This window comes from Pleurodeles waltl, chromosome 10 (genome assembly GCF_031143425.1).
Source record: "Pleurodeles waltl isolate 20211129_DDA chromosome 10, aPleWal1.hap1.20221129, whole genome shotgun sequence".
Classification (NCBI taxonomy): domain Eukaryota; kingdom Metazoa; phylum Chordata; class Amphibia; order Caudata; family Salamandridae; genus Pleurodeles; species Pleurodeles waltl.
In genome coordinates, this window is record NC_090449.1 from 131,022,708 (window position 1) to 131,048,577 (window position 25,870).

General features: G+C 47.5%; 1 protein-coding gene across 1 annotated transcript in view; it reads left to right on the forward strand.

The window, feature by feature from the left end:
* Positions 1–25,870, forward strand: part of LOC138262386 (cytochrome P450 3A19-like) — a 61,467-nt gene that overhangs the window by 18,635 nt on the left and 16,962 nt on the right. The window contains exons 3-4 of the mRNA XM_069212286.1: positions 1,558–1,812; positions 8,123–8,197. Of these exons, the coding sequence (XP_069068387.1) occupies positions 1,558–1,812; positions 8,123–8,197 (330 nt within the window). The remainder of the gene's footprint in view (positions 1–1,557; positions 1,813–8,122; positions 8,198–25,870) is intronic.

Consider the following 25,870-nt stretch of genomic DNA (forward strand, 5'->3'; position numbering starts at 1 on the left):
GGCACTACAGGCTGCCTTTTTGGCATGTCCAACCATGTATCTGGATGCCAATGTGGTGTAAGTGGTTGTAGTGGCCAATGACATAATACATATTTTAAGAAAAACATTTTGCTGACGGCCATATGTGAGAGTACAAAGCAAATGCCTTTATGTCAAAGAGCATGCATGCTTTGGATCCATGATGTGACTAATTCTGCCACAATGTTGAGTATTTTTTGGTTGCTTATTTGGGAGTTGAACCCAAAACAGTCCTCTATTGGTATTTTGTGTTTTTTTACTGAAAACATTGGATTTGATGTATATTGAGAGTTGCCATATGAGTCAGGTTTTAAGCTTTTTTTCTTGACTCCATATTCTTGAGATAGGTTGATAGTCTGTCATGATCAGAGTCTGCAATGTGCCTCACTTCATAGAGGGAGATCATATATAGAACTTGTTTAATTGAAGGAATTAATGGATGGATGGAGGAATTTAGAGAGCGCACAGCTACTCAGAGCTGAGAGCACAAATGATACACATCCAGGCACAACTGTCCTATGCCCTATAGGAGAAAAGCCAAGTTTTCAATTGCCTTCTAAAGACAGCCTCAAGAGGGCCTTACACAGAATGCTAAGGAGCTTGTCCCATGCTTTAGCAGCAAGAAACAAAAAAGCTTTGCCACCCTTACTCAGGTGCATACTGCATGAATAAGGAGACAAAGGAGGCCATTGCTGATAATCTCGTATTGAGAAAATACCTTTTAAAAATGTTTGATGACACATTTTTCGCATCCTACTACTTGTGGGATTTATATGAGGGGATTCAATCTAAATAGAATTGTGAGGAGACGAAAGATGGTGATAGAATGAAGTTCCCACCAGCTCCTTAAAGATTCTATAGATTCCTCATGACAAGGTTGCAGGTTTGGCAAGGTGTGACAGGAAGTGAGGCTGCTAAGAAGGACCTATTTGTACTTGCCGTAATGAATATGGTATAACATTCTATCAAGGGCAATTTCATGTTCTTCAATTGCTGTATTTGTGTATTGCTGTGGCACTTCACTTGTTACTGGTGAACCATTCATTGGCCATAGATTTTGTACATTTGAACTTATGACATTTGAAGTAGGTCATCTGCTCAAGGTTCCAATGGCTACATAACATATAGTTAATCAATGCATTTTTTATCTTTCTTTAACCAATCAACACAAAGGTCAATGGTGGTAGCATGGTAGCTCCTTAGACAACAGTATACTAATGCATGTTTTAGAAACCCTGCATTGAGAGGAAGTGTATGATGACGTGTCTGGACAAGGTTGTGTAAATCTTTTAAAATTGGTACAATTAACATTCAAATGTTTTGGGAAGAGGGAGACCCAGAAGGGAAAAGGCACCAGATTTGTAAACCATCCACTTCAGAATTCTAGGCACATCAAGCTAACATAATTTCTGTATCTAAGAGCTGACTGAATATTCTGATCTCTTGCACTACATGGGCGATGTATTTGTGTCAAATAAGGCAGCTGTATATTATGTATAGCATTTCACCTCTAACCATGGTATTTTCCATTAACTGTAGGCTCCTCCTTCATATGATGCACTGATGCAGATGGAGTACTTGGAGATGGCCATTAACAAGACCTTGGGAATGCACCCCCCTGGAGGACAACTTGAAAGAATCTGTAAGAAGACCGTGGAGGTGAATGGAGTGACAATCTCAGAAGGAGTGATTGTGATGATCCCATTGTATCTGATTCACTGGGATCCTGAGTATTGGTCAGATCTGGATGAGTTCAATCCAGACAGGTATCATTCACATATGAAGGGTGCAAGAGTGTTAGTGAGGAAGTTGATATAAAATATTATGGCTAATTCAGAAATAGCAGTAATACAAGTTCCTGAAGAAATAAGGGCATAGTGAATAGGAAACTGGCATATGTTATAATAGAAAGAGTTTCAAGTCTTTTTTATGAGAACAGTTAGATTAAACTAAAAATGAGGTATGTTACAACACACATTCCAGATCTAAATTGAGTTTTAACTGACCACAAATGTATAAGTTAGAGAATATTGTGACACCTTGTATTTTCTACCTGCAGTTAACTGCATTAACTATAATCACTATAATTTAGTTAGCACTGTTCCTCTCCTGACTTAATTCAGTTTGTGTAGACTATGGGCCTCATCACAACCCTGGCGGTCAAAGACCGCCAGGGCTGTTTTGTTGATTGCACCGCCAACAGGCTGGCGGTGCAATCTTTCTGCTGCGGTCACACTGCCGGGACCAGCGGTTTTCCGCAACAGTGGTTCCAGCGGATTTAATCCTCTAGCGCCCATGGGATTACGAGTCCCTCTCCCGCCAGCCTTTTCATGGCAATAGGAACCGCCATGAAAAGGCTGGCGGAAAGGGGCGTCGCGGGCCCCCTGGCACAGCACCATGGAGCTTTTCACTGTCTGCATAGCAGACAGTGAGAAGCGCGACGGGTGCAACTGCACCCGTTGCACCGCCGCAACACCGCCGGCTCCTGTGTTGCAGCCGACATCTCCGCCAACCCAGCGCCACCGCGGAAGTGCGCCGCATTGGCGGCCACGCAACGGTTAACCGCCGCCCCCCAAAGTTGTAATGAGGGCCTATGTCTTGTAACTTAATATTGTGTGTTTAATCTAAGCCAAATGAACTGAATACAGTAAATAAGATAGGGGGTATGTTTCAGACCCCTGGCACTGGGGACCACCACCTCCCCATGATGCATATTGAAATGTTGCCCCCCTTGTGGAGCCGATAATGGCCCTGGTGAGTGCCACCCCCAAGGGCTGGCTCCTGCTATGTCCTGGGGTGCCCACCACCGGGACATAGGTCTTTGCTGTGATTTGGCGGAAGCTTTGACAGCTCCCACCAAGTCAAAGCAAAGAATTTGATTCCAGTAAGAGAGAGCTGTCAAACAGCTCTTACAGACAGGGTGGTGCATGTTTAGCACCTCCCTGTTTGTGACAGCAGTGCCTTCTCCAACAGGAGGTGGGGAGCCACCTGGGACCGTGGGCGTCTTTAGGCTCCCCCTACAGTTCCTAACAGTGGTGACTGGGTGCCTTGGGTGGCACCAACATGACATGGCCGGTAATTCGAAATTCACTGTAAAAAAACAAAGGTTACAGGGATGTTACTGTTAAAAAATTGAAAAAAATATTGAAATTCACTTTAAAAAACAAAGGTTACAGGGACATTATAGTTCAGCTCACATTTTAAACATACAAAACAATACAAATTCTCCTGCTATAGTTATCTCAAGCAACTATAACTCGTGCTCTAAGGTAACTATAAATCGATGATCACAAAAACAAAGCCTCCCAATCCAACAAAACACATCACCCGTACAATTAAAGTTTCCTCACTTTTCCACTGTCCCTCGCTCCATTCCACTTTTGCTGCATTTCAAGTGTCTGTACCTCTTTCATGTTATCTTTTCTTTACCCGGTCTGCCACTGTACATCTGTTTCTGTTATCAATTTTACTTCTTTCTTTTAAATTCTCCTTAGCAGCCTTGCTTACCCATCACATTCACTTGTTTGCCCGGCTCCCTCCTCTGAGTTTCATGTTGCATTCTCGGTAGTCTCTGGGATTTTGAATGCCTCCCTACTCAGTCTGTCTTTAAGGGTCAGCTGGGGAAACATAAACAGCCCTCAAGAAATTGCTCAAACCAGCCCCGCCCCTTGATCTCCTTGTGTAATCTCTCTCCTTTCAGCCATCCATTCTTTCTCTCTCCTGTAGGAAAGTACCATCTTCCTTGGCATGTTACCCCCATTTTTACCTGTATGTCAGTATGCTTTTGCCTGTCTCACTGGGATCCTGCTTGCAGGACCCTAGTGCTCCTAGTTTATGGCCTAATGTGTGTGTCTGTGTAGTGTTTAACTGTGTCACTGAGGCTCTGCTAATGAGAACCTCAGTGCTTATGCTCTGGCTGCTTTTAAATTTGTCACTGTAGGCTAGTGACTTAATTTACCAATTTCAATTGGCACACTGGACCCCCCTTATCAGTCCCTAGTATATGGTACCTAGGCACCCAGGGCATTGGGGTTCCAGGAGATCCATATGGGCTGCAGCATTTCTTTTGCCACCCATAGAGAGCTCAGACAAACCCTTGCACAGGCCTGCCATTGCAGCCTGTGTGAAATAACGCACACTTTATTTCACAGCCATTTACACTGCACTTAAGTAACTTATACGTCACCTATATGTCCAACCTTCACTTGCTGAAGGTTACGTGCAAAGTTACTAAGTGTGAGGGCACCCTTACACTAGCAAAGGTGCCCCCACATAGTTCAGGGCTGTTTCCCCGGACTTTGTGAGTGCTGGGACACCATTACACGTGTGCACTACATATAGGTCAATACCTATATGTAGCTTCACAATGGTAACTCCGAATGTGGCCATGTAACATGTCTAAGATCCTGGAATTGTCCCCCCATTCCAAATGTGATATTGGGGAGCCAATTCCAGGCATCCTGGGAGCTCCATCATGGAGCCCCAGTACTGCCAAAACAGCTCTCTGGGGCTTGCACTGCAGCTACAGCTGCTGCCACCTCATAGACAGGGTTCTGCCCTCCTGGGGTCTGGGCAGCCCAGTCCCAGGAAGGCAGAACAAAGGATTTCCTCTGAGAGCAGAGTGTTACACCCTCTCCCTTTGGAAATAGGTGTTACAGGCTGGGGAGGGGTAGCCTCCCCCAGCCTCTGGAAATGCTTTGAAGGGCACAGATGGTGCCCTCCTTGCATAAACCAGTCTACACCGGTTCAGGGACCCATTGTCCCCTGCTCTGGTGCAAAACTGGACAAAGGAAAGGGGAGTGACCACTCCCCTGTCCATCACTACCCTAGGGGTGGTGACAGAGCTCCTCCAGTGTGTCCCAGACTTCAGCCATCTTGCTTTGCAAGGTGTGGGGGGACTCTGGAGGTCTCTGACTGGCCAGTGCCAGCAGGTGACATCAACGACCCCTCCTGATAGGTCCATACCTGATAAGGTAGCCAATCCCCCTCTCAGGGATCTTTAGTGTCTCTCCTGTGGGTTCTCTTCAGATTCTGCTTGCACATTTCCTTCTGGAATCCTTTGCAACAACTTCAGCATCCTCTGACATCGGATCAACTGCAGCCTGCTCCAAGAACCGCTGTAACTGCAACAAAGTATCTACAAGAGATACTTTTCTTCAGCCACCTCAGCTCCAAGTCAGCAACTGCAACAGTTTCCACGGTGTGCACGCTCTGAGGACTCCCTGTCTTCATCCTGCACCAGAAGGACCGAAGAAATCTCCAATTGGGTGACGGAGTCACTCCCCTGCTCCAGCAGGCACCTTCCAAGATGACGACCGGTAACCTTGGACTCCTCTCACAGCGATGAGGGTGCTCCTAAGGAGACAAAAGGTGGACATCATTGACATAGACTGTCCTGCGGTCCTGCTGATGCAATTTGGAGGAGGTAAGACCTTGCCTTCCCAGAGAGCAATGGTACCCCTGTGTACTGCGTCTTCTTCACCTCCTGAGGCCTCTGTGTACTATTTGCACAGCCTGGCCTAGGTCCCCAGCACTCCATCCTGCGACGCTCAACTCGCTGAGTTGTTCTCTGGCAGCATGGGACCTTCCTTGTTGTGCTGCATGAACTGCGTTTTGCACCTCCTTTGTCCCTGTGTCCTGGGACCTCTGGGGGTGCTGGCTGGCACCCTGAGAATTCTCCAAAGTACTGAGAGACCCCTCTTCTTCCTCACACAGAGTTGAGGACCCCCGGTCGCTCCTGGGTCCATCCAGTTCCATAGCCAAGGCTTGTTGGCAATTTCAACACGAAATCACATCTGCAACGATCTTGACGTTGTGGGACATCCTTTGCATCATGCAGGAACCCACTGGCATCTTCCTAGGGTGCATTTCTGCAGTCTTCGACTAACCGTGGACTCTTCTTTTGCACCCTCTTCTGGGTTGGCAGGGGCTCCGGTCCTTCCTGGAACCTCTTTCGACTTCTGGGCTTGGTCCTCTTCCTTTACAGGTCTTCAGGTCAGGAATCCAGTAGTTGTTCTTTGCAGACTTGGTTGGCTGCTGCAAAATCCCAATCACGAGGTGTAGTGTGTCGTAAGGAAACTTGCAGTACTTTACTCCTGATTTTCTGGGCTCTGGGGTGGAGTAATTTACTTACCTTTACTGTATTCTTACTCTCCCAGCGATTCTGCACACACTACACCTGTCTAGGGGGGAATTTATGATTCACATTCCACTTTCTTAGTATATGGTTTGTGTTGCTCCTAGACCTATTCTCTCCCATTGCAATCTATAGCATTTCCTATTGCTTGCATTGTTCTATGAGTATTTACTTGTCTAACTTTGGTATCTAGTGTATATATTGTGTATAATACCTCCAGAAGGAGTATATATAGATATTTTTGGCACTGTGTCACCCAAATAAATACCTTTATTTTTGGTAACACTGAGTATTGTCTTTAGTAGTGTATAAGTACTGTGTAACTATAAGTAGTATTGCAGGAGCTTTGCATGTCTCCTACTTCAGACTAAGCTGCTCTGCAACAGCTACCTCTATCAGCCTAAGCTGCTAGAACACTACTACATCTAACTAATAAGGGATAACTGGACCTGGTATAAGGTGTAAGTACCCAAGATACCCACTACAAACCAGGCCAGCCTCCTAAATCTCCTCTACATCTTCTCCCTATCTCAACGCTCTCTCCCTCCCCACCCCACACTCCTTCTCTTCTTTTCTCTTGAAATCTTCGATGCCTGCTGCTATTAATCTCTGGGAGCTGGAGAAAGTGGCAGAGGCACCAGGAGCAGCCCTGGACTTTCAAAACCCGCCTCAATGGGCTCCGGCTCACTGTGGAAATGGCTTGTGGAATAAAAGGCCTGTCCGACCCTGCTCTCTTTGACTATTCAGCAGTGCCTGCTGTCGTCATCTGCCCTCTTTCACCTAAATAGTTCTTACTCTCTGCTACTTCATTGGTCTAGGATCTCTCTCTCTCTCTCCTTTGCCTCTCTTTTAAGCAGGTGCTGATCTATGCCCAGCTCTTCTGGCTCTTCCTTGTGCTCCTTTCTCAATTGTCCAAGATGTTGTCCTCTCTCTTGCAGCCCTGCAGTGCCCACTCCCAAGTTCTGTCCAGGCTGTCTTTTTTCCCCACAGCAGCTCTGTCTACACGTGTTTCTAACAGTCTCTCCCTTTTCACAAATTATTGGGTCTTGGCCAAATGTTTTGAGGCGATATGAAGCATCTGCCTTAGATCTAAAGGTAGGAGATGAAGAGGATGGCGAGCAGCAAGCTGGCAGTCTGTTCCAGATTGGAAAGTTAAAAGAGAAAAGATTTGTGTTAGAATGCAGAGAGCGGAAACTCAAGGAGATCTATTTTTCTAAGTAAATATTACGTTTATTGTGTATTTGTAGGACAAACATGGCTGATTATGCTATTCTTAAAAGGTGCAAGTGTACGACCCATATTTTTGTGTAATGAAGTGCACGTAAAACACTTAAAAACATTTAATGGATTATATATCAGGATTCCATGTACAACAAAAATTTATATTGTTCTATGGAAATATAAAGATAAGATAAGCATAAAATATAGTTTAAGTGTCAAGATACATAGAGGTATTGGAGCACTTTACATTAGCACTAGTTACATTATATAGGGACGGATTCTTTTCTTTTTAGGCTCGGAGAGATTAGACTTTTTACTGCCTCACAGAAGGAACACAATATACGTACAAACAGATCACTCAAGAGTCAGGATATCTCTGGAGTGCGATTTTTGCCTTGCTGCACAAATGTAACCCTTTGATTAAATAAATTAGTTAAAAGAAATATATATGGCAGGAGATAAACCACATATGCAAATGCATAAGGCATATATGCTATTGTTGATGTGTGAGGGAAGGGGCATCCAGATCCACCTAAGGCTTCACCGCTTGTGAGTTGTGTGTCCTCTCCATACTCAACAATGGTAATAAATAGCACATTACACTCTGCCCATCTGTGCATATAATCTAAGTTGTTCATTAGGATGAACACCATTAAACAGGATTATAAGTAATAGCAGTTAACCATGCCATTCTCCAGAACATGTCATAACATCACCCTCCCAACATGTGGCAGTGCCTCTCATGAGCCCTACACTTTCTTGCCCTTTGGAAGTGTACCCAGGAACTGCATTGGAATGAGGTTTGCTCTTCTCAGCTTGAAGGTGGGAATAGATTGCTGCAGAACTTACACCGGTAAGGAACCAAATACTAGGGTAGCATGGCTTTGTTCTCTGTGGTTTAGCCTATTGAAAAAACGTCTCACTCACTCAACGTGTGTCCTATGGGCCCAATTCAGAACAAATTGTAAATATGCACCCACCTGTCTGTAGCCCCACGTGGTTAAGGAGTTATAACTTTCTGGAATTCTAAAGTATGCCTTGAAATCTTTTTTTCAGGAGTGTGTAAATATTGTAGCCTGCTAAATTGTACACATTGTAAAGTTATGCCCGGTGAAATAGAATTGCTTTGGTGCAGTGAAACAGTTCCCTTTTGCATCAAACGCCTACACCACAACCCCCTCACTGTTTGAGGTCCCACTTCCAATTTCAACCATGGAAAGGGATTTTCTTGTGCACTTGGTATGAGTGCTCACTCCTAAATGTTGAGAGATATTTAATCACACAGATGGTGCACCATCGTGGAATGCGAAAAATGAGCGAAGGTTGCCTTTTGCAAATACTTTGCACTCGTAAATTGAGACATTTGCACCTAGAAGTCTGACTCACACATATAAGTGGTATCAGAAACAATGAAGTTATAGAAATGAAATATTTCTAGAAATCTACATTTGGCACTTTTGCACTCCTGCGAGCAACTACTCTCCTCAGAATTTCAAAGCAAGACAGGGGCCCAAATTCTATGAGCTTTCCCAGAACTCAAGTTTTATGCAAAACCTTTGGTTACCAGAGTTCACCATATTATTTATAAATGTGAGGATTAGAGAGTTTTCAAATGTCAGTGCCCAGCATCCTAGAGCTTGTAAGTTTGTACGTAAATTTTTGTTTCGCACAACAACTCTTCATCATGGTTAGTGAATACCAGACACTTTTGAATACATTTTCTCAGTTAAAAACTACAGAAATTAGCACTGAAAGTGAAAATTACTAGTGAGTAGTCTTCAGTGCAATGACGATTTCTAATAAGTAATGAAGCTGCTTGTCCATCGTCCTCATCACATTTCAAACCTATTTAAGACTTTGGGCCTCATTACGAGTCTGGCGGTCACTTGACCGCCAGACTAGCGAATGGCAGTCTGACAGCCACCAATGTGGGGGTCCAGCACCATATTTTAAGTATGACAGTCGTGCCATGGTTAGACCACCAGCACTGCTGCCCTGGGAATTATGACCTCGTTCTCCGCTAGCCATTTCATGGCGGGAGCACTGACATGAAAAGGCCGACAGAGTATGGGTGCGGGGGGGCCCCAGGCACTTGGCATGGGTAGTGCATGGGGCCCCCGGGCCAGCACTGTCATAAGGTTCACTATGGTCTTTGCAGACAGTGCTCTATGCGAGGGTGCTGGTGCACCCAGCATCCTACAGCATTGCCACCGGCTCAATTACGAGCCGGAGACAATTCTGTAGGCTGTTTTCCACTTGGCCAGCGGGCTGACACTCAGGTTTCTGTCCGCTGACCTAGCCGGAAACTCGTAATGGGTCCGGCAGGGTGGTAGCCACTACTGAGGCAACCTCCCCGTTTGAAGTTAAGCAGACAGCCTAAACCACCTGCCAAACTCGTAACAAGGCCCTTTCTGTTGGATGAAGGAACATTTCTAGAAAGCACTTGACCTATTTCTGACTCTCCCATCTTCCTCATTATATTCAGGGGAGTAGCTTCAGGGAGCATATTTGGGGTGTTACACTCCCCTAATAAATGTATTTTTTGATAAATAGTTGGCTACAGGTGCTTTCAGCCGGGTATGGTTGAGATGTGTATCTGATTTCACCAGGAATTTTTACACATAGACAAAAGTGCCCACACTCAGTATTCCCCTCTTTCTGTTTGGAAAAACTTCAAACATTTTGCCTATTTCACAAAAGAATGTTTTTTCACATTCCTCTCCATTTCCACTGCCCTTAAAGCCCCTCTCCTGCACCCTGCTTGTCCTATACTGTGTTTTAACATTATGTGCCAGCGTGATGTTTGGGAAATCTGAGGCTCTAACCCCAGTGCCCTCCAATCTCACTGACCAAGCTATGCCCCTGATCAAGTTCCTTACATGTTGAAGTTTTGGACTTTGAGTAACAAAGATTTCTTGTAAATAACCAAGCCATTACCATCTTGTCAACCATTGTCACCACTAGCCTCACTCACTTAAAATCTGGACTCAGAATAATGAAGATTTCAGTTTCAATTTTGTGTGGTTCTTTGTCGTGAGGACAATAGGGGCATTAGAAACATACAAAAACTATGTGCTCCATTTTTGGAACCAATGGGCGATCACCTGTGCACATGCAAACACACCTTTGAAGAGTGTGACTAGGAGTATAAAAGGTATTACCTGACAGAGTGGAGGTTGTATATGTTGGTCTATCCTGGTGCCATGAGCACTAAAACTTTAATAAAAGTACCCTTGAAGATGAGTATGGTTCACAACTGAACTCTCAGGCCCTGTTAAAGGCTGGTGTGCATTCCATATTACAGACCGACCGTTCAGGTGGATGGAGCCCAAACTGTGATACCAAACTGCGGCATCTACACGGGGCATGAAGTCTATTAAACTGTTTCCGCCCACTGAATCTCATAATAGAGGCTGCTGGAAGGTCACAAAAAGACGCAAATGTGGCGCTAACTTTTTATAAATCAGGCCACAGGAGTTGACCCTTCTACTTTAAATCAGAAACACCTATCACCAAAGCTTACTCCAGATGGGGCACTGGCTGCACAGTATTGTGCCTTGACCTTGTTAACCATAAAATGTAACTAAACAGAGTACTGACCCGATATGTGCACCCTAAGATGCAAATTGTGCATATCCTAGACACAACTAATTTGCAATAGGCACAGTCCCAAGTTGCAAATCTAGGGCTACAACTTAAAACACAAGGCCCACCATGGGTTACCACTGGAATTCAAGATCAGGTGGAACTTTGAGAAACCTGTGCAAAGTACCTGGTGGAAAAGTGGAGTTAAACCTAAAAAAAACTGTCCTTCACTGCACCGCTACCTGAAGCCTCTGGATGTCTCACTTGGAATTAGTGAGCCAGTAGGTTGAGACAATGTAGTCATGGCCATACAGATAAAGTGGACCACAGCTACAGGACACCCTTGTATCAAAGCTCAGATCACAGAGAAATAATTTTGAATCAAGAAACAATATGATAGGCAACCATTCAAGTAAACTGTGATGCTTATGGCCTGCAGATGAGATCGTCAATGTAATAATGATCTCAACAAACAGCTGACAACCGCTTATCAAAGAGTGACTGTGATTTTGTCACTGGAAATGAACAGTGTTATTCATGCACTTGTTTTTCACCACTACTGTAAATTAAATACTTTCAGAACTTAGGGCCAGATGTAGGAAAGCTTTAGCGACTCGCAAACGGCAAAAAACGCCGTTTGCGAGTCGCTAAAGCCCATCTGGTATGTAGAAATGCATTTTGCGAGTTGGAACCGACTCGCAAAATGCATTTCAGAGTCGCAAATAGGAAGGGGTGTTCCCTTCCTATTTGCGAGTCGCACTGGTATGCAATTCCAAATGGACTCGCAGTTACCATCCACTTGAAGTGGATGGTAACCCAGTCGCAAACGGGAAGGGGTCCCCATGGGACCCCTTCCCCTTTGTGTCTGGCCTAAAAAATAATTTTTCAGAGCAGGCAGTGGTCCAATGGACCACTACCTGCCCTGAAAAATACAGAAACAAAAGGTTTCGGTTTATTTTTCAAAGTGCAGCTCGTTTTCCTTTAAGGAAAACAGGTTGCACTTTGAAAAAAAAAATTTGCTTTATTTAAAAGCAGTCACGGACATGGAGGTCTGCTGTTCCCAGCAGGCCTCCATGTCCGTGAGTACCCTGAATCGCTATGGGGTCGCAAATTGCGACCCACCTCATGAATATTAATGAGGTGGGTCTTTGCGACCCCATAGCGACTCGCAGAAGGTGTCTGAGACACCTTTCTGCATCCCAAATTGCGACTTGCAATTTGCGAGTCCCAGGGACTCGCAAATTGCAAGTCGCAATTTGGGAAGTTGCTACATCTGGCCCTTAGTACCAATTGGTCCGTTTACTGGGGCAGATCCATTTTTTTAAGTCTTACAACTCTCTATTCTCCATGCCCCGGGCAAATTAATATTGCTACTCTCAGTGACCGTCAACAAATTATTGTTTTTTGGTAGAACACAATATTTACTTGTTATTGTCACCCTCCAGAATTTTCACAACTGTCTCTAGCACATGGTGGGGGACATGGCCAGCTAAGATGACCGACTAGACCTATACTGGGTTGCTCCCAACATGAAATACAGTATCTTATACCATCCTGCTTGTTACTACCCACATGGAGGAGAATGCATACACCCCCTGGTCCTTGGAGTGTGGCTGAAGATGATTGTGCCTTCCCCCCGCCACTGCTGGACTGAGGATCACGCGGCCCGACAGTGTGGCAGCAATCACAATACCAGCCCAGAGGCAGGCAAGACCCCAAAACATGAAGATTGACACCCAGAGCTTAGTGTTGAAGGGGAACTGTGAACCCAGTGCGGGTGTCCCACATGGCCAACCTTGGCTGCACCAACAACTGTACCACTGACTCCTCCCCGGGCGATGAAGGCGATCAACAATGGGCTCAAAATGGCACCTGTGAGATTGGAAGAATGGGCTAGCAGAGGCTGGTGAGCGGCCCGCAGATAGTGACTGATGTGAAACGGAAATTGTGGCTCAACAAGGGCAGCAGCAGTGACCCAGTCCCATCCCATAAATGTAGGTGTGTGCTGCAGGGCCAGTGCTGAGCCATGTAGGCTCCCTAGCAAGTGGAGTCATGGTGGGGACCCCCTGAAAGTCTCAGCACTGCACATGGAACTGGCGCTGATGCAGTCAATATCACTGGCCCTGGCAGAGGACCACAGTGACTGGTGCGAGCTGAGCTGGCTTGAGGATAGCACATTGTGACTACCTTAACATACCCACGTGGATGCAGAGAGGCTGGCGTAGCTGGTGTACACATTATAGGAGGCCAACGGCCACGACTGGGCTGGGGGAGTAGTGCTCTGGTGAAGTCGATATTCGGCACTACCTGCACAATGGGCAAAGACAAAGGAACAAAGCTGCACTGATTAAAAAAAATTATCAATATACAGTTCCTGGCTGTGCTCCACAGGAAACAAAGCTAGAAGGGCGACCGGACACTGAGCCGGCGATCAGGCGCCTGCAGTTATGGAAGGGACCAGGGCTGCTTTAGAAATAAAATGGATACTATGGCAATTGAAGTTAACCGCCGTTGTTTTGATCTTCGTATGGTACAGAAAGAGTAACATACACTGATGAAGACATGACAACCCTCCAGAAAGAAAGCTAAGGTGGCAAGCCTCAAATGCAGCACCACACACACATGGAGGGAAGAGTGGAGGATGCAGAGAGGTGCTGCAGAAGGAATAACATATGCCTCATAGGGTTCCCAGAATGGTCCGAAGGGCCTTGGGGAAAAACTATTCTTGGGGGACTGGATTGTCAACAGGCACAAACCCAGGAGGCTCTCCATGTTCTTCTCAATTGAGCGCATCCACAGGGTGTTGATGCAGCACAAGCCTGTGGGCATCACCTAGGAGATTAATGATGTAATACTCCAGTACATGCACATACATAGCCCCCGAGATATGAAGACAGATACTAATCTTTCCAGATTATACTTGGAGGGTGCAAGACCTCAGGACGAACTTCATGCCCATCAAAAGACAATTGCATGAACATAATATTAAATACAGCTTTATGTTCCCTGCTAAGCTCCAAATCCAATATGAGGGCCAAGTGCACTTCTGAGTCACTGCAGGAGGCATCAGACTGTCTGGAATCTTTGGCAATGGACCGGGGCTGCTGCGACCATGAATGGTGAGACACAAAGTGCCCTGGGGTGTGCCGTTCGAGCAGGAAAAAGGTGCAGGTGAAGTTGTTGTCTGGGTTCACCGACACAGCAGCAGATGGGGGTTGTATCCTGGTCTGCCCAGATGGAACATTGCAAATTGAATCACTGGACCTGGTGACCCAAAACTCCTTTACACAAATCTGTCTGGTCCCAGACACCCTGAGTGACAGTACTGCTGCAGAGTAGTAGATCCTGATCTGAATACTGCAGTGGCTTTGAATTGAGTATTTGATGGACCCTCCACTGCGGTTAGTACACATTGGAGGATGAATGTTTTCTGAACGCCTTCTGTTGGGGCCCACAGTATAGTTTAACTCACACAAAATGTCAGGTTATTTTTTGTGATTACTTCATAGTAGGGGGAGCCCGAGAGTCTGGCCTCCTCAGGATTGCCGGGTACTGTAGTTGGTCTGGCAATTAGTAGAGGTCTTGGTGACTCAGACAGTATCTGCACCAAGTGTTACACAAACACAGTAGCTGAGTAAGGGAGGGGAGGGAGACTGGGGTAGGGATTAGAGATGCTTAGCCTGACAGTATCTGCGCCAAGTTTTACACAAACACAGTAGCTGGGTAAGAGAGGAGAAGAAGGGCTTAGGCTGAAGGTTGAGTCTGGTTTTTTTTTTTCAGTCTTCCAATAAGAGGTCTAAGAGGGGTGTTTATTGGGATATGTAGATGTTGATTGTTTTGTAACACTGGGGAGCTTCAACTACATGCAAACATCAGGGGTAGAGCATTACGGCTCTTAGGATGGACTGGATTGCAGATACGAGACTTCTATGGCGACCTCGGGGACTAAATATAAACTCCTCACCTGGAATGTCAGGGGGCCACACATACCAGAGAAGCGTAATAAGGTGCATGCTCACCTTCGGAGATACAGAGTAGCTATAGGATTTTTCACGGAGACCCATTTCTGTGTGGACTGCATTAAATACCAGGAAAGTAGATGGAGGGAGCAGGTTTATGCCACATCCTACTCTGGCTATGAGGGAGGAACTTCAGTATGGGTATCTCCAAGGGTCCCCTTCAAGAAGTCTCATGTTCGATGTCGATGTTGATGGGAGATATGCGATCTTGGTGAGCACTCTGGATGCTCATGAGCTGTGTTCTATTGTAGGAAGATGGCCCTTTATGTGGTATGTGAATGCCACGTAAAAGGTCTGGGAGCTCCCCAGTGTGTAGACAGGGCTTGCTATGCAATCCCAAAGTGCTCTATTTAGGGGTGGTGTGGTCGAACACCCTTAGTGTTAACACAGAGGAGTCCAAGACATCTCCAGGTACACACAATAGTCAATATATGAGACACATGGCTCAAAAAGGAGATCCACACCACTGTATAAATATAGCAAGTGTATACGTTTAGGCATCAGAGAAAAATCATTCGGGTAAGTAATTTTTAAATAGGAATTCTTTTCACTTTAAAAAGTGGACACGGAAGTTTCTGAGTTCTACAATGCTATCCTCCAGGAGGAAAAACGAGTTAAGTGCTGCAAACAGGTACTAAATGATGAATTATGGGACCAATCTCTGAGATTTAGGGGCATATTTATACTCCGTTTGCGCCGGAATTGCGTCGTTTTTTTGACGCAATTTCGACGCAAAACTAACTCCATATTTATACTGTGGCATTAGACGCGTCTAGCGCCAAAGTCCATGGAGTTTGCGTCATTTTTTAGCGTCGACACCTACTTTGCGTTAATGAGATGCAAGGTAGGCGTTCACGTCTAAGAAATCGACTCCGAGGCATGTGCGTCGGATTTATACTCCCGGGCAAAATTCACGCCCGGGAGTGGGCGGGTCAAAAAAAATGACGTACGGCCGCTTTTGCGCAGTTTTTTAGCGCCTGCAAAAGGCAGGCGTTAAGGGACCTGTGGGCTCTGAAGGAGCCCAGAGGTGCCCTCCCATGCCCCCAGGGACACCCCCTGTCACCCTTGCCCACCCCAGGAGGACACCCAAGGCTGGAGGGACCCATCCCAGGGACATTAAGGTAAGTTCAGGTAAGTGTTTTATTTTTTATTTTTTTTGTGGCATAGGGGGGCCTGATTTGTGCCCCCCTACATGCCACTATGCCCAATGACCATGCCCAGGGGACAGAAGTCCCCTGGGCATGGCCATTGGGCAAGGGGGCATGACTCCTGTCTTTGCTAAGACAGGAGTCATTTCTATGGGGGTTGGGAGTGAAAAAAAATGGCGCAAATCGAGTTGAGGCGAAAAAATTGCCTCAACCTGACTTGCCCCATTTCTTGACGCCCAAGCTCCATTTTCCCCTACGCCGGCGCTGCCTGGTGTACGTCGTTTTTTTTAACGCACACCAGATGGCGCCGGCGGCTAACGGCGGCTAACGTCATTCAATAAATACGGCGCCCGCATGGCGCTTCAGAATGGCGTTAGCCGGCGCTAATTTTTTTGACGCAAAACTGCGTTAGCGCAGTTTTGCGTCAAAAAGTATAAATATGGGCCTTAAGGTGAGTATTGGGCAAAGGTCAAGACCACAACAACAGGTCAGTCCAGGCAGCACTGGGCGGCTGGGTGCAGAGGTGTAGTATGGCATTGGGTGCATCTGCAATGAATCTGGCTTCCTAGACTTCTTTCCCTTTCTCTTGGTAGGTTGGGCCATTATTCCAGACTCCAACTCTACTTTTTCACCCTGGGATTTGCACTGTGCTTGTGTTTTCACACACACCCATTCAGGTATACCCAGTATACCTGCATGTGTCTTTCTTTTGACCTCAGCCTATGCTGAGGGCTCTAGATCATTACCTAGCAGACATTCACAGGGATCGCAAGAGATACCACCACCTTCTTTTGGCCAGTAACCCCTCCTCACTCTAAGGACACCATCGCCATGGTATGTATCTTAGCCTGATTATCAGCATTGAGGGTTGTATATGTCTCAAGTATTGGTCTGAGGACACCAGTTGCTCAGTCACCATAATGACACTGGAACCAGTGTCTCTCAGGGCTTCCGCTCTAACCCCATTAATATGCGGATGTTGTCTGTATACTACAGATTACTGGGCCGGACAGCCAGGGCAGCTACATCCACTCTACCCTGTGAAGCTAGAGTTGCCTCATTGGGTTCACTGACATGGTCAGGACCCACTTGGAATCCCATCTGGGGACTTACTACTGCATTTACTACAGGTGCACTGGAGGCATTATTTTTGGTGGGACAGTCATGGTCTCCAGTTCGGTGTTCAAGAGCCTTGCAGTCACGACACCAAGCCTGCTTGGGATACCCAGCACCCAGTTTTTACCTTTGTACCCACCCTTGGATTGGGAAGAGTCTTGGGCCCACCCTCCTTAGAACATTTTTGGGGCCTTTAGAAGACTCTTTCTCTTATCCTTTGATTAATCACCATCTTTCTCTTGGGAGGGCTTTTCGTGCTCTTTCTTATGGTCACTCCACCTTCCCCCACAGTAGTTTTGGTCCCCCTTGTTTTGGCCCAATGGTCTGCCTTCTTCTCCAACTATTGAGGAGAAAGTGGACCTAGGTTCTACCAGGTACTGATGTAACTTCTCTTGAACACAATTACTTACCAGATGCTCTTTCATAATTAAATTATAAAGCCCTTCATAATCATTCACACTGTAACCTTTTAGCCAGCCACCTAGTGTTCTACTCAAAAGTCTCCAAAATCTACCCAGGTCTGACTCTGGGTTTTTCTGCTGTATTCTTCAGTGGTGAGTCCAAAGCCCTCAATCAAGGTATCCTTTGTGAGGCTATAGGACTCAGTATCTACCACATTCAATGTCAGGAGTCTATCCCTGCATTTATTAGAGAACAGTTCACAAAGAAACGATCCCCAATAATTTTGGCTAACCTTCCTGGCTCTACATGCTCTATCAAATGCTATGATACACTTGGTGATATCATCACCCCCTGAAGTATTTTGGGACTTTCCCTTTCGGGATTTTAGGGTCACGTGTTTCCTCCCTTTTTATAATTTTGCTGCCACCAGAGATGGGTTGTAGGCCCAACTCAACTCTATTTTGTTCTGCACTAAAAGTTTAGCCTCTAATGCTATCCTCTTGGATAGCTTCTGAAGGTCTGCATGTCCAGTATCTGTTTCTTCTGAGATACCACGAAGACGTTCTCAGTGCAGGTATTGTGTGATGGGGAAGAGATGGAGACACTGTCACCCTCATCCACTACTGAGTTGTCATCTTCTTCCCCAATGGGGGGATTTCTACTTGCTAAGGTCTTATCATTTTCTGCAATTGCTGCAGATGAGATTTTGTGGGTTTAGAACCCATGCCAAGTTTCCATGCATTTACAGAGCTCTTTAAGTTGGGGTACCTTAAGACGTTCATAGGGTGCCATGTTGTGTTCCTGGGAAGGCCCTTGCTCAGACATGGTGTTTAAATTATTTTTCTAAAGGACCTAACTTACTTTACTATTTAAATTCCAAACAGTTTTGTAAAGGGACTTAACCGAGGCCCTACATCGATTTTAAAACAATTTAGAAAAATTTAAAAAAAATGTTTTTACTACCTTCAGCCAATTTTTGGATCCCTCTGTCAAATGACTTATCAACCAAGTGGTAAGTAAATGTCAAGTCTTGTATCCCAACCACTGTACCACCAATGTAGGAAGATGAGCCTTTATGCAGTATGTCAATACCGTGCAAAGGGTCTATGGGTTCCCCAATGAGTGGACAGGGCTTGCTATGGAATCCCAAAGCGCTCATTTTAGGGGTAGTATGGTCGAGCAAACTTAGTCCCCCATTACGAACACAGCGGTAAACACTGCCGACCGCCGTGGCGACGGTGAACAGAAGACTGCCATTGGCGGTGAACAGAAACCCACCATACAATGAATCAAAAATCTGATTCTGACAAAAATCACCAGTCCACCAGTCTCCGCCGGGACCTTGTCGGCGGAAATGCTGGACTTCCCACCCCGCCACCGCCGAGCACACCAACACCCGACCTCCAAATAATGATGCACAAATCACCTTGGTGGTCAGTGGAAGCCGAACGACCATTGGCGGTGCAGATCGCCACGGGCGGCAAGTGGACCCAATAGTAAGAAGTGCACACATTGGATAAGCTAGAAACCCACACACCTGACACACATCCACAACACTAGAAAACACTCACAGACACACCCCACAATCCTTTGCAACAAAAGTAGGCCAACGAAGACAGAGATCACCAGAAGCAAACACCGAATGCCACAATCCACTATTCTTACACCCAACCACAGAAGAGCACCCTCACCGAGATACACACCAGACACCATTCACGTCAATCACCGTGGCACCCCCCAAAAATCCACGCCTCACAGAATGGGAGCTAAGGACCATGGTGGGCGAGATCCTGAAGGTCGAGCCACAACTATTTGGGGCTCAGGTGCAGCACACACACATCGCGAGGAAGATGGAGCTATGGCAGACAATAGTCAACAGGGTCAATGCAGTGGGACATCAACCATGCACCAGGGACGACATCCACAAGAGATGAAACGACCTGCGGTGGGAAGGTCATGGCCATGGCATCTAGCCACCACATTGCAGTCTATAAGACTGGGGGAGGACCTCCACCAACACTACCCGACTACACTGACTGAGAGGAAAAGGTACTGGCCATCCTGCACCCTGATGGCCTCACTGGACTCACTGGAGGAATGGACTCGGGTAAGTCGTCTACATTTACCCCATATCCATCACACCTTTAATGCATGCACCACCCCACCCCTCCAACACCACCAGGACCACTACCCATCCCAGCCCACAGGCACTGAATCCACTCCCCCTGCATGCCCACAAACCCACTAACAGGCCCACATCCCTCCCCCTGTGCACAGCCACCCACCCCTGCAAGGAAACACAATGGCCTATAACACCCACAATGCACCTCCACATCTGAAGCTAAAAGCAATGCTAACCCCACTAAAGCATCCTGCATGGCCCCAAAGTGTGTAAGCTGCACAAACCTGCCCAGGCCCCTGCCCCTCATCCGACCATGATAATGTAACAGACATGTCCATTTCCCCCAACAGGCACCACCACCCATGCCACCCTGACGGACAGGACAGGGAGTGGCAGTGTTCCCCAGGGAGAAAGAGGCACCTCACAGGACACTGGGGATGGAACCCTGGACACTGATGATCAGGCTGGCCCCTCACCCAGTCCTGGACTGTCACCATCCAGCAGCCCCACCCAGGATACCACTGACACCCCTACCACCCAGCCAATAACATCAACCCAGGGCAACCGTCCCACACATGTGTATCCAGGCCACAGACTGGTGGAACACAAGTACAGAGGCCACAGTCACCCCCTACCAACAGGCAGGAAGACGATGGCCCCAGTACAAGTGGTACCGCCAGACCTGTGCAGGGGACACAGGCACAGGGGCTAGGCCCAGTGGGAGGGCAGGGGGGAGGCCACACGATAGATGCTGCAGCCCAGGACATGATCTCTGAGTGTCCTGGGAGCCTACCACCATACCCAGGACAAATTGGCCCAGATAGTATCCACCCTGGAGCAGAGTCAGAGGATGCAGCAAGCACACCACCAAAATGCCATGGAGCATTGGAAACTGCACAATGCCACAATGGCCAGAATAGCAGATGCGCTGCTGCAGCTTGTCCAAACACAGCCTGAGGTCCACACAGAACAGGAAGTCCCCACTACGGCACAAGATACAGACCGGACAACAAGAGCATCAGCAGCAACTTCACATGTACTACCCTCTGAGGAAATACAGGGGACATCCATCTCATCCCCTGCAGGTCAATAACAGGCGCCCAAACAGACCCTCAAGCCAAGATATGGGACCCGAACACCTGCCAAGAACAAGGCCCCCTCGAGGAAGTGACTCTACAAAAAACTGTCCACCAACTATCCCACTCAATCAACCACCAAACAGTGCTACCAATAATTAAAAACTCATGTAAGCATGGATGGACCTACCAATACTGACAACAATGCTGCCACCATGTTGCCATTTTGGATAACCACCATTGACCCACTACCATCACTGTAATTTGCACGATTTTATCCCTGCACCAAATAAAACATATATCACTCCTGTTACAATGTCCCCTGTCATTATGTGTGAACAAAGTGAAGTATGGATGCAGCTGGGTGATAGCTCCTTTATTTGTACCTCCGTAGCATGAAAAGCACCACTCGCATTACATGTTGTTACGCCCAAATATGTTTAGAAAAAATACACTAAATTGTAAGCTGTCCTATGCAGACCTGGACACAGTGGCAATTAGTATTAATCCAACCCCCCCCAGATGACAAGGCACACTGACAGTATGATGCACAGACACCAATCTCATCCAATTGTCCCACATAGTTACTGGAAGTAGAGTTGTATCAGTTGGGTCCTAGAATTTACATCTTCCCCTTCCTCATCATCACCATCACTCTTGTCCCCTCTCTGAGGAAGCTGGTCTGGATATACAGCACCCTCCTCCGCCAAGAGGGGGAAAGAATTTCTCACAGCCACGTTGGGCAGCATGCAGCAGGCCACCACTATTCTACACACCTTTTCAGGCCCATAGGCCAGGGAACTGCCAGAGATTTGTAGACAACAAAATCTAGCCTTCAGGAGACCTATTGTGCGCTCTATTACCTTCTTAGTACGTCCATGGGACTCATTGGAATTCCTCTCTGCATCTGTTCCAGGATTTCTCACTGGTGTCAGGAGCTAACGCAAGTTGGGATAGCCAGAATCACCTAGAAAAAGGTGCACAACACAACTTAAGACGACAAGCCTCAGAGGCAGACAGCCTGGTTATCTGCTAGGTGGAAATAAGTGACAGAAACACCTACCTATGATCCACCCTCTGTCCTCTTGTAGTTGTTTCATCTTGTGTGGCACACTACTGTTCCTCAGCACAAATGAATCATGGACTGAACCAGGGAACATGGCATTCACATGTGTGATGTACTGGTCTGCAGTACACACCAATTGAATGTTCATGTAGTGAAAGCTCTTCCGGTTTCTGTACACCTGTTCACTGACTCTTGGGAGGGATGATAGCTATGTGGGTGCCATCAATGGCACCTATCACATGGGGTATGTTGCAAAGGCATAGAAGTATGACCTGATGGCAGGGAGGTCAGTACTCTGGGGAAACCTCACATAGGACTGCAGGTGTCGTACAAATGCATTCAGGAATCTTGTCAGCATAATGCTAAACATTGGCTGTGAAAAACCAGCACCCATGCCCACTGTCACTTGAAATGAGCCCGTGGCCAGGAAATGGAGTGCAGAAAGTACCTGCACTTCAGTAGGGATGGCATGCTGATTACGATTTGCCGGAGTCAGTGCCGGATCCAGTAATGCACAAAGTTTAAGAATAGTTGCACGGGTGAGTCTGTAATTGATAATTATGTTATACTCCACCATGGTCCGCAAATCCACAAGTGGTCTGTACACTGATGGGGCCCTTCCTCGCCACAAGCGTATGTGCCTAGGAGGAGTTGGAAACATGTGTGAGGAACACACATACATAGGCACACATTGTCAGTCATTGAGCACTGCTGGCTTGATTGTCTTCGACACAAATGCATAGTGTGTATGACATAACTGCAACTTAACCACAATGATAGATCAGGGCTTGTCAGGTGAGGAAATGTTAATTGTCACATGCCTATGGGTGTCTGGGGAACAGTAGGTCCTGCATTGTGCAGATGGGAGTTTTATAAATGCGTTGTTTTTGGCAAAATATCTGCCCCATGTAATCCAGAACTGTTGTTGAGGAAGTGACCTCATACCACTAGCAGTTGACGTAACAGCGTAAGGCAGTGTTTACCGCTGTGTGCAAATTAATTGGTTAACATGGATGTCAATGGGGAATCCTAACGTATCATGATCGCCGCTGGCGGTTACAGTGCACACTGCCGCTGTGCGTACGCGAACTCATCACCCCAACTTTACTTGACTTCCTGATCTCGTGCAAGCAGTTACTCCACTGAGTGTACTACTGTGTCCTGCCTCTGGTCATGGAAGTGGCACGTGTTGCAGGGGAAAGGGCCCTGGCCTTCACCCAAGAGGAATTGGAGAGGCTTGTGGATGGAGTCCTGCCCCTGTACGCCAAGCTCTATGGACGGCTGGAGGTACAGGTGAGTAGGAGCATTAGGGGCCATGGATGTGTATAATGGTTGGTGTTGGCAGCATACATGTGTGCACCTCTGCCACTGGATGGGCCAGGGTTGCTGACATGCTGAGTGTGTATGTGCTGTTAATCGGTTTGTACTGTCTGTCCCATAGTGGACATATAGCCAGCTGTATATGATTGGCCAGTGCCTGACCTCTGTGTTACATTTATGCGTGTCCCTTTTAGGTAAGCGCTCACCAGAAGAGGGCACTTTGGCATGCCATTGCCAAGGAGGTGCGGACCCTGGGGGTCTACAACAGGCGGAGCACCCACTGCAGGAAGAGGTGGGAGGACCTGCGGTGCCGGGTGCGAAAAATCTGCGAGGCCCAGCTAGGAAAGTCCTCCAAACGGGGAAGGAGTGCCCGTCGGGCACTGACCACCCCTTATGCAACGCATCCTGGCGGGGGCGTACCCAGGCCAGGATGGGCGCTTGAAGGCTGCACAGCAGTCACAAGGGGGTGAGTACACATACCATATTTTTGACCCTTGATGGATGTGTGTGTGTGCATTCGGGTTTATGCTGCTTAGTTGCAGGGACTCTGACTGATGTCCATATACATTATGGCCCCTGTGGGGAGTAGGGGTGTTATGGTCAGGTCTACTACACGTTGGGTCCTTAAGTTATTTGGGGAATGTCTGTAGAGCAGGGTTCTGGGCACTAGTCAGGGGCATTGCCATGGATATAGCGGTGTGTGCTGCCTGTTGGAGGGTCTTCTTAGTGTGTGTATGTATGAACCGCTATGTTAACTCCATTCAGCTATTATAAATGTCTCTGGTTTTTTGTCTCCCCATCCATGTTCTCTTGTGTTGTCTGTGTACATCAGCATCATCTGGCGAGGGAGTTGAGGCACAGGCGAGTGGGGATGCAGCGGCCCACGGATCCTCAGAGGCAGAGTCGTCCGACGCCAAAGGGACCACTGGGTTGGTGGGCGAGGGGGGTACCACGGGGAGGCAACTACCACTGGAGGTAGTGACTCCGATACCTCCTCCGAAGGGGTCTCACTGGCGGTGGCGGACCCTAGTGGGCCCACCCCTACTGTGTCATCTTCCGCCACCCCCACACCATCACCGCCCTCCCATTTGCTCCCCACCGAGTTGCCCGCTCACCCAGAAGGGTGGGTGTCTCCTTCGCCCAAGGCACCTTTTCCCCTGCCCCAGTCAGCCCTGCTGCCCTCACAGAGGAGGCTATTGACCTCCTGAGAACCATCTCTGTAGGGCAGACAACCATTGTTAATGCCATCCAGGGGTTAGCATCAGAGATGCAGCAGACCAATGCCTATCTGGATGGCATTCACAGTGCCGTGTCTGGCCTACAGAGATCTTTTCAGGCTCTGGCCTCCTCTTGGATGGCAGCCAGTGTCTCTGGTTATTCCGTCCCCCCTCAAACCTCCTCTACCTCTTCCAGCACCCCACTCCCTTCACCCGTCCAAAGCACACATTCTGACATGCAGGCACACACCTCAACACACAAGAAGCACACTTCAAAACACAAGCACCAGACCTGCCACCACAAGCATTCACACAGCCAACATACACATGCACACACATCAACATCCACTTCCCCCAGTGTGCCCACCTCTTCCGCCTCCCTGTCTGTCCCCTCCACATAAACACCCCCAGGCACAGCACCTTCATTCACTGTTGCTGAGCCTATTCCTGCAGTCACCACAATAGCACACATCCATACATGCACCCCAGACACCACACCTGCACTCACCACAACTACTTTAGTTGACACATGCAGCACACTCATCAGACTTGCAGACACCCAGACAACATACATTCACACTGGCAGCCTGTCTTGTCCCACTGTGTCCACCCCCTTCCCAAAACACTCAAACGCACCAAAACACCTACCCATCACACATCCACCACACCTCAGCATACTGTCCAGTCACCTGCACCCACAACACGCACATTTACACCACTTACGACCACTCCCTCTACCTCCACTCCCACGCCTTCCTCCAGGCCCAACCTAATTGCACCAAATAAACTTTTCCTCTCCCGTGCTGACCTATTCTATCCCACTGGCCCACCCCATCTCATCCCTAAATGTGCACACCTCCTTGCCATATCCACTCCTTCCAAATCACAGCCCGCCCCTGTCCGCCCTTCACATTCCTGTGCCCCTTCCGCAGAGAGGAAGAAGCCCCGCGCTGAGCCTATTCCATCTGGCTCCACTCGGTCCAAGCACACTCCCCCACCTTCCAAAGCCAAACCCAAACTCCCTCCACCTTCCGACCACAAATCTAAGCCCCACCCCCCTCGCAAATCACCACCCCCACCACCACCTGCCCCTGTTCCCTGTTTCCTGAGGTGCCTGGATGCCCCATTGTTGCCCCTATGAGGTGAAGTACCATAGCACTTGTGGGAGTCAGGTTGGGGCCATTGTGGCCCATGGGACTTCTTGCACTATGGACTGGCCATTGGCCTTATATCCAATTCATTTGCTCAGAGAGCAGAATTAAAAGTTAATGTGTGGCTTGTGTTTTTGGGGGCACACTCTGGATCCCTGGTCTCTCGTTTCATTGTTTGTGGGTGTGGGGCACATGTATGTACTTTGGACAGGTTGGATTTGCCTTGTGTCGGGTAAGTCCCTCTTGCTGTGGGGTGTATGGCTTGTGCTGCTG